The sequence below is a fragment of the Microtus oregoni genome, unplaced genomic scaffold (assembly GCF_018167655.1).
Source record: "Microtus oregoni isolate MIOR12 unplaced genomic scaffold, Mior012 000000F_ref0000247, whole genome shotgun sequence".
NCBI lineage: Eukaryota > Metazoa > Chordata > Mammalia > Rodentia > Cricetidae > Microtus > Microtus oregoni.
In genome coordinates, this window is record NW_024543059.1 from 9,206,097 (window position 1) to 9,226,297 (window position 20,201).

General features: G+C 36.8%; 1 protein-coding gene across 6 annotated transcripts in view; it reads right to left on the reverse strand.

Annotated features, from left to right (window-relative positions):
• Folh1b (folate hydrolase 1B) overlaps positions 1-20,201 on the reverse strand; it is a 77,714-nt gene that overhangs the window by 40,768 nt on the left and 16,745 nt on the right. For 5 of the 6 annotated variants that reach the window (XM_041646101.1, XM_041646218.1, XM_041646155.1 and 2 more), the window contains exons 5-15: positions 18,314-18,439; positions 17,083-17,269; positions 14,346-14,439; positions 12,592-12,690; positions 11,571-11,656; positions 9,764-9,886; positions 8,178-8,260; positions 6,206-6,269; positions 3,380-3,447; positions 2,992-3,083; positions 1,989-2,079 (exon numbers count right to left, since the gene is read on the reverse strand). In XM_041646101.1, coding sequence (XP_041502035.1) covers positions 1,989-2,079; positions 2,992-3,083; positions 3,380-3,447; positions 6,206-6,269; positions 8,178-8,260; positions 9,764-9,886; positions 11,571-11,656; positions 12,592-12,690; positions 14,346-14,439; positions 17,083-17,269; positions 18,314-18,439 — 1,113 coding nt within the window. The remainder of the gene's footprint in view (positions 1-1,988; positions 2,080-2,991; positions 3,084-3,379; positions 3,448-6,205; positions 6,270-8,177; positions 8,261-9,763; positions 9,887-11,570; positions 11,657-12,591; positions 12,691-14,345; positions 14,440-17,082; positions 17,270-18,313; positions 18,440-20,201) is intronic. The other variant, XM_041646338.1, reaches the window with a different exon arrangement.

Genomic DNA, 20,201 nt, shown 5'->3' on the forward strand with positions numbered 1-20,201 from the left:
TTGTAAGATAGTCCATAAGACCCACAACATGGCATTTACTCTGCACATTATTAAGGTTGATCACTGGTGAACAGGAACCGTGTAAACTTGGGAACTTAGAATTCTGCTACTTTAGCTATGGGCAAATGAAAACACGTGTAGACATGCTACAAAAAAAAAAACCTGAAAATATTCTTTGGGAGACACTAAAGAGAGTTGTCAGATGTGTTGAGAATCCAAAGAATAGACTATATACAATGTTGCGTTAGAAGAGAAATGATTCAAGAAGAGAGATGAGGAATTATTAGACAATTGAAGCAATAGTACAGACTAGAATATAGGTGACTATGTCAAATTTACCACTGAAAATTCCACAGAAAAACATCTGAGAAGCAGCCTGCTGCAAGTAGAGAAACCAAGCAGCAAGGACCACAGTGGAGAACTGAGAAACACAAATAAGAGGGAAGTGATGCTCAGTGAGGTACAAGAAAGCCACATATATGCAAACCAAGGACTTTTCACACAGTGAGCTGCTGATTAATGTCTCCTCACCTTTTCTCAATATGCTCCTCTGTCACTGATATAAAGAACATGCTATTTATTATCAGGCTGAAGAGACGGAGACTCGGGCATTATTAATGAGGGAAGAGTTTCATTCTTAGTCCAAAATTCATTACCAAGAATGTTTGGTAGTCATCTGAACTTTGGCTGTTTTAGTTTCTTATATGTCAAATGTATCTATTTTCATCAAAATCCCCGCATGAACCCATATAACTTCTTAACCCCGAAAGATCCCTGGCTGGGGGCAAATAACTTAGGAATGAGTAAAAAATTATACAAAAGTTCAATGCTGGGTGGCTTTAGGATTGGTGCACAATAGGAAGTCAGAGTTGGGTCTAATAGATTTCCCCTCAAACTATATCCCTGTTTGAAATCAACTTAAATACAGTCTCACTTATATTTTAATAATTGTATTATGTCAACTTGGCGCAAGTTAGAGCCGTCTAAGAGAAGGGAACTTGAGTTGAGAAAATGCATCCATAAGGTCAGGCTGTAAACAAATCTGTAAGACATTTTATTAATTAATGATTATTGGGTAAGGGTCCAAACCATTGTGAGTGGTGCCATCCTTGGACTGAGCAAGTCAGAACAAGCAAGTCAGAAAGCAGCATTGCTCAATGGCCTCTAAATCAGCTCCTGCCTAGAGGTCCCTGCCCTGGCTTCCTTCAATATTGTACAGTCCTGCCCAAGTTGATTTGGTCACGGTGTTTCATCACAGCTATCAAACCTAAATAAGAACATAACTATGACACTTTCTCTTACTAATACAAATCTGAAAAACAAAATATGAGAAATGTAATTTATTACTTGCAAATATTGAAGAAAGTAAGGATTAGGAAACAAATGTACAAAAGACTGTAAAATAGAACTTAATAGTAGTTTGAACATAAGAATCAAAAATCTCTAGCTATGAGCTTTCATAAAACTACTTGAGATTTTATAAAAAACACATTTAAAACCTAAAACTAAAAATTAATCTTTCACAACAAGGAAGGGTATGGAAAATTATTTACGATTTTGTTGTATTATGCCAATTTTTCAGTGATCTGATGTTTATTTAATGATCTGAACTACAATATAACAGGCAAAAATCCAAATATTTGTCAGGTCTTGCTGATTTGGATGAATTTTGAGAGAAACTAGAGAAAGATGAGTCCAAGATAATTCTCACTAACTTTAATGATGAAGTGAATATTAAGTCACCAAATCAGTAAAACAGAATACACTTAATGGTTATCTTGGAAGTTCTATACTGCAGAAAGCAATATGAGTGCCAACTGGACTGTGAATGCATACCCATAAAAACAGTGACAGACAACCAATAGGACATCGCTGTTTGGCTTTCCAATTCTTCCTCTAGGGTCAGAGGTATTTATTAAAGTAAAACTTATTAGTTTTGTTAAATGTACCCATACTTAATACTTAAGAACTCATTAATTTAGACTTACCCAATTTTTAGTGTACCGTGCTCTGCCTGAAGCAATTCCAAGTCTTTGGAAAAACACTTCAAAATCATTGCCAGACCCCAGCTTGCTAATCCTTTCAGATTTAAAATTAGCACAATTAGTTCAAGTACTATGTTCATTCTATAAAGATCAAAGGTCAATTACTAAATTATAGTTAAACTGTTAAAAATGTGATAGCCATAGATATACAGTTAAAGTAAGATACTTATTCTGGTTCTGAAAATATGCTTAGTTTGTAATACAATTTTATGGGGTGGTACTTCTATAAGTCACTGTTTAATTTAAGCATTCTGAAGGTTGGAGAATACTTTCATTCAAACTATCTGTTTCATCTGTGTCTGTAATATATGCTAATGAAAGGAATCAGACATATTCAGATAATTAGAATATAAATTCTGCCTGAAAAAATTTAATTTATTCATATTGTAGAGGTCTTCATTTACAAACTATTGAGATAATTATTTCCATTCTCTTGCATGTAAAGATACAATCATGCAGTCATAGTTTTAATTTATCAGAGTAAACAAAATATGTGTCACCTGCATGACGCTCAGGAAAATGATAAACTATAGACTGAGGTGGGACAGATATTTGTCAGGAATCGTGTTCTATTTTCTCCATTGTGACCTTTTACATGAACCACGTATGAGCATCATGTATCCTAATAAGCACCATTATTCTCCCTTTCCTCTAAAAATATTAAAATTAATTTTCACAGTATACTTTGTAGGGAGCATGTCATTAAAAGCTTGGCAGCTGCCTCTTGCATATCGATTGTCCAAAAATCAGCATTTGAAACTCACAGATTTAATTTCAAGCCACAGGGTAATATTTTATTGTAAATCTAAGCACTAAATTCATTTGTCAGATGTCAGAGAATTTTGAAAGTTCCTTTTTACAAAAATTTTTTTTAAAGTACTCTTTTATTTCCAACACAATCCACAAAACAACCAATCTGGTTAGAATGGCTGGGGTGTTTCTGTACCTGGGCACTTCATTGGATTCTGGTGAAGGATCCTTTTCTCTCCAGCTGTCGTAAAGAGATTTGCCTTCAAAGCCTTCATCTGGGCTTTGGAGCTACACAAGTTAAAAAGAATAAAATACTCACAAATCTGATGCATAAGCTAAAATGTGTCCCTCAATGAGAAAGTGGGAATTGTAGGCAGAAAGCAGCCTAAAGGCTGCCTCACAGAAGTTAGGAGATGGGAGGTAGTATTTAGAGAAAGAGTTGGTTAACTGTGACGATTCAGGGAAGGGGAAATGTATCAGATGAAAATAAGGTTGGCTATAAACAATACAATGTGTCGCATAATAATTGCACCCCAGGCAATATCATTTGCAAAGTTCCCGAGATGGGTTGCCTTTCTCCTTACCTCTTTTGTTAAGTTGTAGACTAAGCTGTGCAGCAGTGGAGTGCCATCGACTCTTAGGGTGTAGTTTCCTGTAACAGAAAGGATAGAATAGCTTGTTTTGTTTGTTACTTTTTTCAAAGACCACTGCTAAACTTTACATAGCATGATCTCGTCAGTGCTCTCCACCTTAAACTATAAAATCCACCATCTTTGGCATTGACATGGTTGAAAGTAGGCCTGAGGTTGGGGAGAGAACTAAATTGACAATCAGCTCTCCAAATCTTCACCTGGCTCTCCCCAAGACTTAAAGCGTTAAGGACCTGACAAACCCTGTTACCTCAGTACGGATCAGTGTTCTACGTCATAGCTGCATGACTTCTTCACCCTTTGGATTCATGTTACATTTTCTGCGCGACCTCCCTCACTCCTCTATGTGACACTGCAAGCTGCCTCCACCCCAGACAAGCTACTGTCGTCAACACTTGTCCTTGGTCTGCTTTTCACACCACTCACCTCCCTCCCACATTGCCTAACTGTCTTATCATTTTTTCCTCCAAATGCATTGTTACATAAAAAGAGCCTTCACATATGTGTCTGCATCATGAGATTCCTTCCAAGAATGTTATGTATCTTTTATTCTCAAATTAAAAGACCCATGTCACCGAAGGCTAGATGGTACAGACATGCAATCCCAACATTCAGGAAGCTGAAGCGGGATGTTCATGAGCTCTATGCCAGACAAGACTACAAAGTAAGAACTTTAACTCAATAAACATAGACTACATATATAAATAGAAAATGTAATTTTGGATACTCACATGCATTTATATAAAGGCGACTTGAAGGGAGATGTTTTGAAGGCATTTGTTGCCATTTAAATGTGCTATTTTTTGTACCAAAGAATTTATGTTCACTTCAAACTTCTTTTAGAAAAGCGTGTATACATTAAAGGACCCTTGCTGCAGGATCAGCTACAGAACTAATATGTACCTGTTCTACTGAATACACTACAAAGGTGGCTCTATCATTTTATTTTTGTCTTTTTTTTTGCTTTGGGATTTACTGTGGTTCTTGCTCTATAAGTCTAGTAAGACAATGTATATTCCACATATGGAAGCTTTATATAATGTTTTCTGAGTGAAAAGTGGGATCTAGAACCACATATGTGTGATATTAAACCAAAGTCCTGTCGGATCTAACAGGAGGTAAAAAGTGTTGTAGTTAGGATGGCTCTCATCTCAACCATTCCCTAGAAGGTAACTTATGGGAAGATATTTGATTTCTCTAAATCACAGCTTCCTCTTTGTACAATAGAGATAATACAAGTACTTACAGCATATGATGCTTACACTGCATACAGATTAGAAGGAAAGCGATTAAGACAGCATCTAAATCACTTCTGGAACGTGTATCAGCTAAATAGTCTCAGAGTTCATATAATAAAAACACTCTAAAGAGAAGATGACAGTTCTTTTGGAGAGAACAATAAGAGCTGTTTGCGTATTGCTTTCAACTTTCTTTTAATATAAGAAATTTTATTATTTACAAAAACATTAAAAAATAAAAACATATTTGTTGTTTGTTTTATGTATATGATTGCATTTTACATAAATTCATAAACATGTGGTTTATTTCATCTTGTTAGTAATGAACATCTAACCAAAAAATGCAATAAAGTGAGGAATATGGTATCTCAATCACATTGTACCTATGTGTATTTGTTCTTGATCCTAAAAATTAAAAATTTCCAAATATAACATAGTTATCTAAACTCAGTGATATACTAAAATATCAAAGATATATAACGTTTGAAATAATCAATAAGAATAACAGCATCATTTTTGCACTATTTGAAATTTGTTTATTTGGAGTATTTATTATGTAAGGCACACATGTACAGTATGATCGCATCTGTACTTGTATTTTTGCAACGTTGGGGAATAAATGGGGCATGCTAGGTAACCTCTCTGTCCCTGAGCTACATCTCCAACTCCCCCGAGCCTATGATTTAAGCAAGGGAAGAGTGATGAGCACATTGGTGATTTTTGAATAGTCACTGAATGCAAGTCAGATATCATGGAGTTTGGAAACACCAACTCCTTTTAAAAGCATGATAAGAACCTTTGAGACAGGTACCCTTTTAGAGGTAAAGAATCACAAGGAAGGAGATGGGAATCTGTTGTGAACTGCAATGCCTTTGTCCATTAAATGATAGGAGGAAGAAGAATTGACTTGCACCAGAATGGCTAAACTTTGAAACAATAGTGCTCAAAAATAGAAATTCAGATGAAAAAGATGCAAATGTCAATGTGATACCATCCATGCACTATGTTGTTGGCATGGAGAATTTATATAGCATGTGTGTTTGTGCATGTGTGCTAATGTACATGTGGAAAGCAAAATACAACTTTATTCAGTCAGTTCTCACTATCCATCTTTAAATGGGTTTCTAGAATACAACTTAGTTTGTCAGTCTTGCCTAAAAGTGCCTTGCTGGCTTTGCCATCTCTCTAATCTCTATACTTAAATATGGCATTCAAAACCAAAAGATTCTTAAGGTTCATGACTTAGACACTCAATGGGTAACTGTCACCATGTGTAAGAGAATCTGATAGAGGAGGCAAAGTAAGAAATACTGTCTTTCTGGACTGGCACTGCAATACAGAGTGGGGAAAATATCTCTGAGTTATTTATGCAGTCAGCTCTGAATCAAGGGCAGAGGTGTGGAAACACCCAGAGGTATCCTAACTCCATGTTAATGGCCTTCTGTGCCGCGATGCAATTCTTCAACTAAATTGTGAACTCCAGAGTAACCAGATGTTTTCTATCAAGGGCAACAATATTCACCTTCTATCGAAGAGTCGGCGTTTATGTAAGCCACACCACGTTCTTGGAGGAGTCTGGAATGTTCCTATAACAAGATATTTAAAAAAAAAAACATTAAGATTTTAAGTGTAATATAACTCCTTCCCACCCAAGGTACATCTGCCTTTCTTGGATATAGATGTTTAAATGAAGTTAGACCATGTGTTCCGCAAGTTTGGCACATAAAAGTCTCAAAAGATTTTTGGACTGAGAATATGTTGAAGTTTTGCCACTGAGAAACAAGAGCAATGTCTGATGAACTCATCTGAGAGGATGAACTGCCCAGACAAAGTAGATGAAAAGGGAGTTGGGATTTTTGAACATACACACCTGTCCATCATAATTTTTCTTGGGAAACATCACTTTAGGAGTCTTTTCAGTATAAACACACTTTAAAAAAATACTATCATTATTTAAGCAAAGGTGTTTTCCTAGATTCACAAATCTAGTAAACCAGCTGTTTGCAGTTTACTGGCTGGGAAATTTACGAAGGAAATCTGTCCATAAAGCCAATTTCTCTTGTAGTATATTGCCACCTACTGGTAACTTTCACTAATTGCACATTTTTAACTAAAGTGTAGCAAAAATCGCTGCTGAGATATTTTGGGTCTCTAAAACAGCACATTTCTTGAGAATTTTGGTTTTAAGAAAAAAATCAGAAAAGCATATGCCAGTCCGAGTTATAAAATACAATATGATCATAGTAAGGGGGTTGAGACAGAAGAAGGTGGGAGTTCCAAGGCAGCCTGCGCTAAATAAAGAGGCTGCCAACCAAGAAAACAATATTAACAACAATAATAATCGTATAGAGACAAACTGCTTCCTGAATATTCATAGGTTTGCCTGACATCAGGATGAAACTTTGTTATGGAGAAAAACTTCACCTTGGTCAACAGGAATACAGCAGGTTTCCAAAGAAACCTGTAAACGTGTGTTTAACACGAGTCACGTGAGCATTCAGGGCAGCAAGGGAAAGCTGATGGAGCAGATACCAATGCTGCACGGATTTATTTCTCGTTCACACCAAGCCAGTAATTCCAGTGGGGTTATTATTCAGGACTCCTGGTAAGTACTCTGTCTGCCTCACTGTCTACCATATTTAATATAGTGGAGAGCACAGGGATAAGAAGTTAAGTGCAAACCGGGCTTACTGTAGAAACTGAGATTTCAGTGGAAGTACCACTTGCAGCTATTTTGGGTGATGAGGAAGAAATACATCAGAAACTTCCATGTAGTTTTATTTTGAATTTGGTTTCCAGTACATTGATTTGTTAACTGTATTTCATTGTCGTAAATTAATTTCAATAGTTGACATTAGATGTTTCTCAAAAAAATCAAATGAATGCAAATTCTTAAGATAATTTTGCTGATGTTTTTAAAAATTGTATTTATTGATTGACTTAGTGCTTGTTTGCATGTTTTGTAAGCCCGAATGCCCTGACACATATGTAGTGATCTGAGGACAGATTGCAGCTGTCGGTTCTCGCCTCCCACCATCTGGTCCCAAGAATTGGACTCAGATCATCATCTTGGCAGCAAGTAAGTGCCTTTCCCAGCTGAGTGATCTTGTTGCCCTCTTGTAGACATTTGAACAATGCTACAATCATTTAGGATAATTAGGCGTGTCCAACGTGTGCCTATGAGTCATGTGCAGCCAAGTATAGGTATGAATGAATCCCAACACAATGTTGTCTACATACTTAAAAACTTATGAGATGGTTTTCATTCAGTGATTTTTAAGAATAACTTGATGTGTCATTCCTTGGGATGAATCTTGCCTACAGGACATTATGTCCCAATATCAAAAGGTTGAACCCACACGAGAGACATTTAGAAACACTGGAAGCATTGCCTGACTGGGATCACTTGATATTTCTCCAAACTGCATGGAAAAAAAATTCTCAACTGCTTTGCCAATTGGAAAAATTAATATGGAAGCAAATTGTCAACCTACCTCTGCCCACTCAGTAGAACCAAGAAGGCCAAATTCTTCTGCATCCCAGCTTGCAAACAGAATCGTTCTTCTAGGCCTCCATCCTAAAATACAGGCGGATAACACATAAATTCTGATAAAGTATATCACACACCCAAGACATGGAAAAGTCTACAAGATAGGAAAACCTAAAGTGCTGTTGTCGTTTTTCAACTTAAAAAGTAGTAATGTGGCTTACATCCTTACTTCCACAATTTCTTTTTGGTATATTTTAAAAAAGAGTTTTGCTAAAAATCAAATAGTACAAAAGGAAGAATGTAGAAATGAAAGCCAAGTGAAGTCATGAGATATACCAAATATTTTACAACTGGCCATAGTAGGAAACCACTCTGATTGGCAGGTGACTGATAGAGAAAGAGATAGCATAGGTACAGCCAGTGCTGCAGTGGCAGGGAGCACTGTGGAAACTAGATAGAACTTTGCCAAGACGTCCTCAAATAACATCTTTATTTCTCAGGGCCATCTGACTCTGTGAGTTCTCCTCCATTGTCTTGTAAAATTTGTTACCAGTGGCTCACTTTGAGATAGCATCAGGTACTGATACTGCAAACCATGCAGTTTGGTAAGTAGATCTTATGGCTTGAAGGTAATAAACACAGCCTATGGAGTTGAAGAAAGACAAAGTTTTAAAGTGAGTAACTTTTCCTCACTTCCTATATTCTGGTACGTCTGTGCCACACACACTAATTCTTCATGTCTTCATCTAACAGACAGCATATCAGAATAAAGAGGAGACACTGTTTGATTGTCAGGAGCATCAAATGAAAGTTAGTAAATGCTGTAAAGTCCTTGTCATGCTGATAAATATTTCAGGTGTGCTGAGTAAGTATGCTTTCCCTATAACTGTTGGATCCACGCTTTCTTTTTCGTCTGATGTGTTATGGTATTAATCAAATCCCATCTTCATTCATTCCTTATCATTTCATTTTTGAGCGCACCCCTTAGTTACGACAATGCTGGTTTGCATTCACTGTAGAAATCTTCTTAAGAAATTACAAAATCTTTTCTAATGAGGTCAAACACGACCTACATCTTTTTGATGTGGTCTTGAATTTGGTTTGTGAATATTTTATTGAGAAGTTTTACATCAATGTTCATGAGGGAAACTGGTCTGTAATTCTCTTTCTTTGATGATTCTTAGTCTTGGTGTGGTTTGGGTATCAGCATGACTGTGGGCACATAAAAAGAATTTAGCAATGTTCTTTCTGTTTCTTTGTCCAGCAAACACTTAGCAAGGCAACCCTTGACAGAGCAATAAGTAATCCTGTAATTTACTTCAGATTGTCAGAATATATATATAAAATAATAAAAATATAAGCCATTCTTAATGCTTGCACTGCTATTGTTATTAATTTATTGACATTATTGAGTCCATATTAATTTATTTGGTTTTCTATTGTGTATTGCAGATTGAGAAGAGGGCTTCTTGTACACAAGGCACACTAACATGGAGCAACTTCACAGCCCCTAAAAGATTTTCACAGTCACATTTCAAAAGATTACACTGAAATTTCTAGAATTTGGTTTTTCACTCATGTTTCCCTTACCTTCCTTCTTCTTCAGTGCTCCAAAGCTCCTCACAATTTCATGAACAACAGCTGCTCCACTCTGAGGGTCAATGCCACCAAAGACCCAGGCATCTCGGTGACCTCCAAGAATGACATATCTATCTATACAACAGCAGCACAAGGGTCACAAACAGAGCAAAGTGAAATTTACTCAAAGGCATTCACAACTCAAAATAAAAATACCAGCTTTCCTAAGGCTTAGACTCTTTGCTCAGATTTCAGTATTGGTTTCAACTATCTGATGAAATGATAAATGTGACTTAAAAATTAATTCAATATATTATTAAAGTAATAAGCATATGGATAACAGGAAGATATGAAATTATCTCTGTTTACCTCCTCAAAATTTTCTAATATCTGTTACCTCTCTGTGTCCACCACAGAGAACACAGCCCTCCACTTCCTAGTTCTAGTCTATGACCCAATCAATTAGTGTTCTTCTTCTATGACATTTTCTGTCTACTATAGGAAGAAGAAACTGCTTGTATTGAAAGTTTTGGTAGCAACCATATCATATTTGATTAGATATTCATCATCCTTAAATGTTGAGCTTTTCTTTTAAATCATAATCTCCTTGTCGCTAGTTTCTGTGTGTTTTGACCACCTCCCACAAATCCAAAGTTTACCACAGTCCTGGCACAAAATAATCATCTAGTAAGATTCAATAAATCTTTGATGTTTGTATCCACATGAATATGTGGTTTAGTACTTACAAGACTTAATTTTATAAAACTCTTGGTTCTTAAAGAAGAGCCTGTGTTTACTCTTAGCATAGAACAGAACATAATGACGATTTCAGAATTTGGGAGGAGATAACATAAAACTGAGCCTAAACCCAGCCTAATCTTTCTACTCTGAGATCTTGTTCAGAAAAACAAATAAACAACCTGTTTGTGAAAAAAATACATTTGATTTAATTTTACTGTTTATGTTAAAAATAATAATAATCAACTAAATCCTAAGTAATCCAAACCTAAATTTTAAAGAATCAAAAGATATAATGAAATAGGTGGAATTCTCCAACCGACTCTTGATCACAATGTGCACAAATCACACTTAAGGAAGGCCCCATTCTTGGTAGTAAATAGATAATAAAAACAAACTTGTTGGTAGTTTTGTGACTGTTTTGTCTCATAGAGTTTTGTTTGTGCATTTTTTAAACTTTTCTGATTGTTTCCTTATATATTACTATTTCTGATTTTGTGGTGTTTTGGTGTGTGTATATGTATGTGTGCCTACCTGTGTGTGTGTGTGTGTGTGTGTGTGCCTACCTGTGTGTGTGTGTGCCTACCTGTGTGTGTGCCTACCTGTGTGTGTGTGTGTGCCTACCTGTGTGTGTGTGTGTGCAAACGTACTGCTCATGCTTCTTCTTTGACTTCTTCTTTACTCTGTTTATTTTGTTTTATTCCCTTTTTGTTTTATTTTGATTGCTTGCCTGTTTGTTTTATAAAGGAAGAAAGAAAGAATGCATGAAGTTGGATGGATAGGAAGGTGGAGGAGAATCTAGTAAGAAATTAGGAAGGTGAAATGTGATTAAAATATATTGTATAAATTATTGTTTCTACAAGTAAATAGTGCAGCTTATTACTCTCGTCCATCCTCAGACGTTCATGTTTCTTTTCTTGCGACGCATATGATGACATACTATACCCATAATGTCTTACTTTTTGTTTAGGTGACTTTCATCATGGCAGCAACTTGAATTCTTAGTTCATTCTGCACCCAGAGTAGTAGACATACATGATATTTGATTGACCAATATATGCCAAACAAATGCTCCTTTTACCTGGTTCAGTAGCTCCTTTGAGGGTGCCAATGACATTATAGATTCTTGTCACTTTACTGTAGGAGTGTATGTGGAGCTTGACTTTTCTAATTCAAAGACAAAGAACACATTCTTTGAGAATAGTGGTTATGGATTTAACACCCACACTTCCCAACTCTTTCATCATTAGGCACAAATATTTTTAGTTGTACAGAGGAAGAAAAGAACATTTGCTAATTAATTTTAATAATATGAAATCATTGTCCTATTCAACTTTTAGTTTGTTTTTTTTTTTTGGTGGTACTAACTAGGCTTTACATGTTTTTCATCTTCTATAAATGTCTTCTTTTTTTTTTATTGAGAAAAGAAGAAAAAAAAACATAAACAAAAATCAAGTTTCCACCTCCTCCCAGCCTCCCATTTCCCTCCCCCTCCTCCCACCCTTCTCCCCCTCCTCCCACCCTTCTCCCCCTCCCCCCACTCTTCTCCCCCTCTCTCTCCCCTCTCCAGTCCACAGAGCAGTCCGGGTTCCCTGCCCTGTGGTAAGTCCTAGGTCCTCCCCCCTCCGTCCATATCTAGGAAGGTGAACATCCAAACTGGCTAGGCTCCCACAAAGCCAGCACATTAAGTAGGATCAAAACCCCGTGCCATTGTCCTTGGCATCTCATGGGCAACATTGAATAAATGGGACCTACTTAAACTGAGAAGCTTCTGTAAAGCAAAGGACATGGTCACTAAGACACAAAGGCAACCTACTGACTGGGAGAAGATCTTCACCAACCCCGCAACAGACAAAGGTCTGATCTCCAAAATATATAGAGAACTCAAGAAACTAGACTTTAAAATGCTAATTAACCCAATTAAAAAATGGGGCACTGATCTGAACAGAGAATTCTCAACAGATGAAGTTCAAATGGCCAAAAGACACTTAAGGTCGTGCTCAACTTCCTTAGCAATCAGGGAAATGCAAATCAAAACAACTTTGAGATAAATGTCTTCTTTTAAATCCGTCTGTATAAAAGGATTATAATAATAACTTAACTGTGTTGAAAAGTTTCCAGCAAAGCCAGGTCCCACATTATAAGGCACTTTGAGGCCTCCCTTCCAACTGCTATCAGGGGGTGCTGGGCCACCCATGTGTCTGTTAAACATGAAAAAATTATTAGTTGGGTAAACTTTAATATAGCAAGTTAAAACACCAAGTAATCTACTGTCTAGAGCATCTTCTCATAAGAGTTTCTATGAATGAACACCAGAGCAAAGTGCTTTGCGTGTAATACCCACTGACCCTTTCTGCCACTTCTGTAAGGCAGTGTCCACTATCCATTCTACTCTGTATATGAGAAACTTGAAGACAAAGTGAACTCATAGCAATGGCCAAAGTTATGGTGCTAAGAGATACTGTTGATATTATTCTAATTATTTCAAGAACCCCCAAAAAGTATAACTAACTATACAAAGCTAAACCATGCATTTCTCTGATTTTTGTTTGATTCTTTTTTGATTTCTTTTTTATAGGTTTTCTTTTCTTTTTATCTATCTATCTATCTATCTATCTATCTATCTATCTATCTAATCTATCATCTATCTATTATGTGTAGTGTTCTGCCTGTATGCTTTCCTGGAGGCCAGAAGAGGGCATCAGATCTCATTATAGATGTTTGTGAGCCACCATGCTTTTGTTGGGAATTGAACTCAGAACCTCTGGAAGAACAGTCAGTGCTCTTAACCTCTGAGCCATCTCTTGCTTTCTTTTTTAATTGCCCAGTCTTTTTGCTAAAAAGTGAGAAAAAGACATGGAATTTGATGGATGGGTTTGGAGTTGGAGATGATCTGGGAGAAGAATTATGGAGGGGAAACCATGATAATCATATACTGCAAGAAAAAAATTTCAGTAGGAAAGAAATATAACTCAGGGAGATAGAGAGATAGTTCATTAGTTAAGAGAACTTGTTCTTCTTGCAGAGGGCCAGATAACGACTTACAAACATCTGTAACTGTAGTTTTAAGGAACTGAATGCCCTCTTCTGACCTCTGTGAACACCAGGTAAGCAGATGGTGCACATACATAATTCAAGTAAAAATATTGTACATAAAATTTAAACACATTACAAATAAAATAAAATCATCTCAGGGCATGATTTGACAGCTATATCAAGGAACTAACAGCAGTTGTGACTACATGCAGTAAACCTACACAGGATCTAGTGAAAGGGAATCTAGTGAATGGGAGAAGAGTGCCCTATTTGCTCAGGAATTATTGTAGTAGATTGCTGTGGGAGGTAGAGTCCGTATTCCTTAGGAATGTGACTCCAGAAAGTCTATGTGTGCTCATATACTTTATGCACATACAGAGAGCCCTAATCAGGGCTCTGGGGATTCAAAGAAAATAAAATAAGAAAAAAAATCACCTGAAGTTTAGAGGGGAAGTGGTGGTGAGATGGAGGAGGATCTAAAGGGAAAGGAATGGGAGGGTGGATTTCACCAAAAAACAGTATTTGGATGCATGGAATTTTCAGTCAATAAAATATCATTAAGATTAACTCTAGGAAGCTAGAGGAGTTTGGGAAAGTATCCACAGGTTCGGAGTTATTTTGAAACAGGGTAAAAGACAAAGAGAGCACAAAATAAATTCCAGAATCTGAATCAGAATTCTTTAAAATTGTGAAAACATTCTAGATTGCACCCATCACTGAGTATAGAATATCAAAACTTGAAGACTACGATAAAACATTTGAAAATTCTCAAGAATGAGAAATACAAAAACAGTTATCTTTTTTTTTCTGACAAACTTACTCTAAGAGTTTCTGTGCATCATCGTATCCAATTGGATGGACAGGAATACTTGGAAGTCCAACAGCCTCTGTCAAATCATACCTATAAGCATATTCTGAGAAAAATAAAGAGCTTATTTGTCACTAAAACAAATGATAAGGCATACGAAGTGATAAATGTTATCTGTAGAGATTGCATGCCCTTTCCCTAAGAGTCAATCATTTTTTTTATTTTTTTACTGACTTTATTGACCTATACATTTTTCTCTACTCTCCTCCCTTCCTCTCTCCTTTCTTACCCTCTCCCATGGTTCCCATACTCCCAATTTACTCAGGATATCTTGTATTTTTCTACTTCCTATGTAGATTAGATCTATGTATGTCTCTCTTAGGGTCCTCATTGTTTTCTAGGTTCTCTGGGATTGTGAATTATAGGATGGTTTTTCTTTGCTTTATGACTAAAATCACTTATGAGTAAGTACATATGAAATTTGTCTTTCTAGCTCTGGGTTACCTCACTCAATATGATGTTTTCTAGCTCCATCCATTTGCCTTCAAATCACGAGATGTCATTAATTTTTTTTTCTGTTGTGTAGTACTCCATTGTATTTTCCTTATTCATTCTTCGGTCAAGGGACATTAAGGTTTTCCAGGTTCTGGCCATAACAAACAATGCTGCTATGAACATAGTTGAGCACATGTTCTTGTGGAACAATTGAGCATTCTTTGCATATATACCCAAGTGTGCTATTGCTGGAAGTGTGGTATTGAGGAAGGTTGTTTCCTAATTTTCTGAGAAATCACCATACTGATATCCAAAGGGGCTGTAGCAATATGCACTCCCACCAGCAATGCAGGAGTGCACCCTTTACCCCACATTCTCTCCAGCATAAGTTGTCATCAGTGTTTTTGATCTTGGCCAGAGTTGTTTTTATTTGCATTTCCCTGATGGCTAAAGATGTTAAGCATTCCCTTATAGGTGTTTTCAGTCATTTTAGATTCCTCTGTTGAGTGTTCTCTGTTTAGGTCTGTACTCTATTTTTTCTATTGGATTTTTTTTTTGTTCTTTTGATGACCAATTTCTTGAATTCTTTGCATATTTTAGAGATCTGACCACTGTCTGATATGGGTTTGGTGAAGTTCTTTCCCCATTCTATAGGCTTCTGTTTTGTCTTGTTGACTGTGTCATTTGCTTTATAGAAGCTTTTCAGTTTCAGGAGGTCTTACCGTGAACAGAAGTTCCAGCTAAATTAAATTGTATTTTCACCATATTAAATTAGCATGAACATGAGTTGGAAGAGGTTTATGTTTTTTAATATGGAAATGGAAAGGCAAGAGTAAATAAAAGTCATGCAGGGCAGATTTGTGGATTTTCTTTCCATTTATACGATGAATATTCTGTGTAAAATTTGAGGGTTTTTCTTTCTTATATTATTTGAAATTTTCATACATATACACAATGTATCTTGATCATATTCATCCCTGCTCTCTCCAGCTCCCCATGAACCCTCCACACACATTGCTCTACCTATTTTATGTATTTTGTTAAAAATCCACTAAGCCTAATTAATACTGTTCATATCTAGATTTGGGTTTGGGGTCATATACTGGAGCATGATAAACCTAACAATGACTATGCATCATCAACATGACTCTATTTATGGTAGAGTAATATAAAGTGGCTTTAAAGAATGAAAACAGCTATGGCAGTTCCCAATGTTTTAAAGAAGGTTTTCATACCCTCCAGACACATTAGTTTTAGAGAAATACAAGATTCAATGAAGCAGAGGTCAAAAATAAATATGGAAGTGTCATGGGTACGTTGACAAACTCCTTTATCAAAGTTAAGAGAACAACTCACTCTGTTCCAAACTATGCAAACTAAATGAACACAGAGCTTGTAGACAACATCTGATAGTTGAATGCACCGAAAACAATTTATCTGTTTAATTAATGTTTGACCAGGCTACATGTCAGCAAAAGACAAGAATGTGGACTCTGAGGCCACCCTGGGACTTTGAACTCCAGTAGCCTACTTTGTGCTATGATGATTGTGGGCAGATGGTTTGCATCTTACACATTTTCTTCCAAGCCAGAGACCATAATACTCTGGTTCCTTTAAGATTGCTAAGGTTTGCAGAAGCTATCATTTAGGAAACACTACTTAGTGTGATTACTTATCTTTACAAAGCAGTAAAAGTTGCTGTGTCCTTAGTGCACTGTCTGGGCTCTGTATCTGTATCCTTAGGGTACTATCAAACTACTTAATAAGACATTTTGCTCTTCTGCTCACTACTAGAAAAGTAAAACCTGTATTTATGAAAATTATAGGTTTTGAGTAAATTTCCATGACAAGAAAAGTCAACCTGGCCAAACACATGGGCAGAAAAAGACAGAATAGAACAGACATGAGTCTACTTGTATTCCTTTTAACACATGTTCATTGTTGTTAATCACACAATTTGCTGCAGAGTTATTTTTGTTGTATTGTGTCTATATCCTTATGTGTCATGCATTATATTATACATAAATCATATTACATTTCAGTATCTTAAAAAGTCTGAGCCCCAAACCCCTCAGGTCCAAGCTTTAAAATATGACATAAGGAACATTGATTTTCAGAATTCGAAACATTCTTATTTCTATGATTCAAAAAGAATGAGAAAAAAATTAACCCTTAGTCATTTTGTCATAAAAACTTTTGCAAAAATCACTTGAAATGGTCAGTTTCTTATTATGGTTTGTGTCTAATCACTCACCATTGGCTGGGTAACCCGGTGTGAGGGGGTCACCTGCACCATTAAGATTTAAGACATTCCCACGCTGGACACCACCTCCAGGGAGGTTCCAGCCGTCTGGATAGGACTTCACCCCTGGAACAACGTAGTCAGCAGGGTCTGAGTAGAGAATGACTCCTTTTGCGCCTGCCAGCTGAGCATTTTTAACCTAGAAGACATGGTGTTTCTCTTCTCAGTTTAGGTTGAGTTGCTCCAGACTTAGTAATGGCAGACGCCAAGATTACATTAAATGAATAGCCAAACTTTATCTTCTGTTTTAAAGATCAGGTTTCACTACAGTTTCAAGGCTGAATTTGAATCTACACTATAGCCCACAAGGCATTGAACTTGTAATTCCCCTGCCTTGGCCTCTCAAGGGGTTACAACTACGTGATCCTAGGCTTAGATCCTAATTCACAATCTGAAAGGTGATGGGTTTACAGAATGGCAGACCTGGAATATTCCCATCACAGTGGGAGCAAGGATTTGTTCTTCCCTCTGGCTTTCTAGAAACATAATAACCAAGTAGAATCCCCAAGCCAAATTATTAAATCTATGTCAGAAATGGAAGTTTTGGACTTTTCTCATTACCTATAATAACAATCCACATTGAATTAATTTCAGTAGGTCTTTGGAGATAATAATTAAAATAAAGTTACTAAAAATTAGTCTTTTTTTTTCATGCTTCTTTTTAAGTCACAGTAACTTGCAGGAACAGAAAAACCTGGTGCATTCACTCGTGCCAGTAAGTTCAGAAGTCCAAGAACACAAATCAAAAACACTTTCTATATGTGAGAGCGTCTTTCTTTATAAGGCAAGAATTTATAAAGGCAAGAGAATCATAATCTAGGAAATTTTAAGGAGATGGTTTTACACATGTAAATATATACCACGTTTTAGATGAGGGAAGCAGGTGACCTCAGCACCTATGCTTGATACAATGCAGCTGATTCATTAGAGCAAATCCACACAAGGGCATCGCATGCGCTGCATTCCTCCTCCTCTTATCCTCTTCTTTCTCCCATCACCCTTCCTGGTTCTCTCCTTCTTACTTAGAAATCAATCACCCCCCTTCTATTTCCATCTGTAATTTTGATCTTGCTTTTCTGAATCTAGATCCCACTTATGAGAAAAAATGCAGTATTTGTCTTATTTATCTTAATATGATGATCTCCAGTTCCTCTACTATCCTGTATGGACATCATTTTCTTACCTTATTTCCTCTGAACACTTTCCCGTATCTGGCGATCACAATCTTCCCAGAACAATTAATCTTCATGTCCCTTTCCAGCTTAAAGAAGTCTTCAGTACGTGCATAATTAACGTACACTAGATCCCCCTGTTGAGATCAAGAGCAATTAGCTAGAAGACGTAGCATATGGAGGCATCTACAAATGATGGACGTGTGACACCGAAAGAGATGCAGATAAAGCAAGAACCTCCAAGAGCTCCGGGACAGATGAGTCTCAAACGAGACAACAGAGAAGTTAACTTAAATTGAAAACATAATTAGACAAGTTAAGAGAAACATATGGATTAAAAGACAAATTTTCTTTTACCTATCCGTTACTAGTAACAATAAAATGTGGAAATATCCACCTAACTGCTTCGGTATACAAGTTGCTGAAATCTGAAAAAGTTCAGTCACCATAGGTTGACAAACCCTTGGTGAAAGAAGGCTTTCTATCCTTTAGACTGCACAATCAAATAGGAGCATCATAGGACTTCACAAACATCAGAGACCAAAAAATGTCATCAACAGAAGGGTTAGTTGCAGTCGTTTGTATGATCACAGGCAAGCGCATTGCCCTTCCTAAGTCTCAACACTGTCATTCGTAAAGTCATTTGCTGAAATGTTTCCTCCTCTAATCTAGTATCTAAACAAATTCCCAAAAGAAATGTATACATTATTTATTTACACAGGCATCTAAAACAGGTTTATCATACCTTTATGATACCAAGTGTCTGCAAGGAATATAAATTCCAACATATTATAAATGGCAACATTTCAGAAGCAATGAACAGCTATTAATTTATATCTGAAGGATTTAAATACTTGTACATTTATACCACTTAACTTCTTCCATTTAAAAAATATATGAACACAGTCTGAGAATGTAGCATCATGGAATAATATGTACTTAGAATTACCAGGCTCAATGAACAATACCACAAAAATATTGATTATGTACAGAACCTCAAATCTACTTATGACTGTATTTTCTGTACTTTTACAATTTTTTTTCAGTTTCTCTTTTCCTTAAGCATTAACTTAGAAACCTTTGTGATGGTCTGGCACAAAGATACACTGCCTAGGTTGTTCTTCAGTGAATGATCAGCTTTAAGTTCAAGGAAGGCTTTTTTTTTAAATTTATTTATTTATTAAGGATTTCTGCCTCGTCCCCACAACCGCTTCCCATTTCCCTCCCCCTCCCCCGATCAAGTCCCCCCCCCCCCCCATCTGCTCGGCAGCTGGCCTAGGTCTGAAAAAGCATGGGATAAATCCGGACTAGCTGAACATAGCGGACAATGAGGAATACTGAGAATTCAAGAACAATTGCAGTGGGTTTTTGATCCTACTGCACGTACTGGCTTTGTGGGAGCCTAGGCAGTTTGAATGCTCACCTTAGGAGACCTGGATAGAGGTGGGCAGTCCTTGGGCTTCCCACAGGTCAGGGAACCCTGATTGCTCTTCGAGCAGATCAAGGAAGGCTTTTCAAAAGATGTAAGAGCAAAGGATGAGATAAGAACTGTGAAACGCTGTCTCCTAGACACGGTGGCTGTTGCATTCAGGATCTCAGAGCCCCGGTGATTACCAGAAGATCAAGTCAACCAAAATTTCTGCACAGAGGGGTGAGGACCCATTCCTTACTTAGAAAATTGGCAATTGTTAACTGCTAGAAGAGGGAGAATCACTCTTTCATGAAGGAGTGGCCGCTGGGAGGTTTCCCTATACTTCAGTAGATGGCCTCATAACCATACATGTATGGGCAGAACTAACTAGAGTTATCATCCAAGAGCAAAGAGGGAAAGAAAGAGAGGAGAAAGAACAGACAGAGACTGAGATGAGACAGACAAAGAGAGAGGGGGAGGGAGAGAGG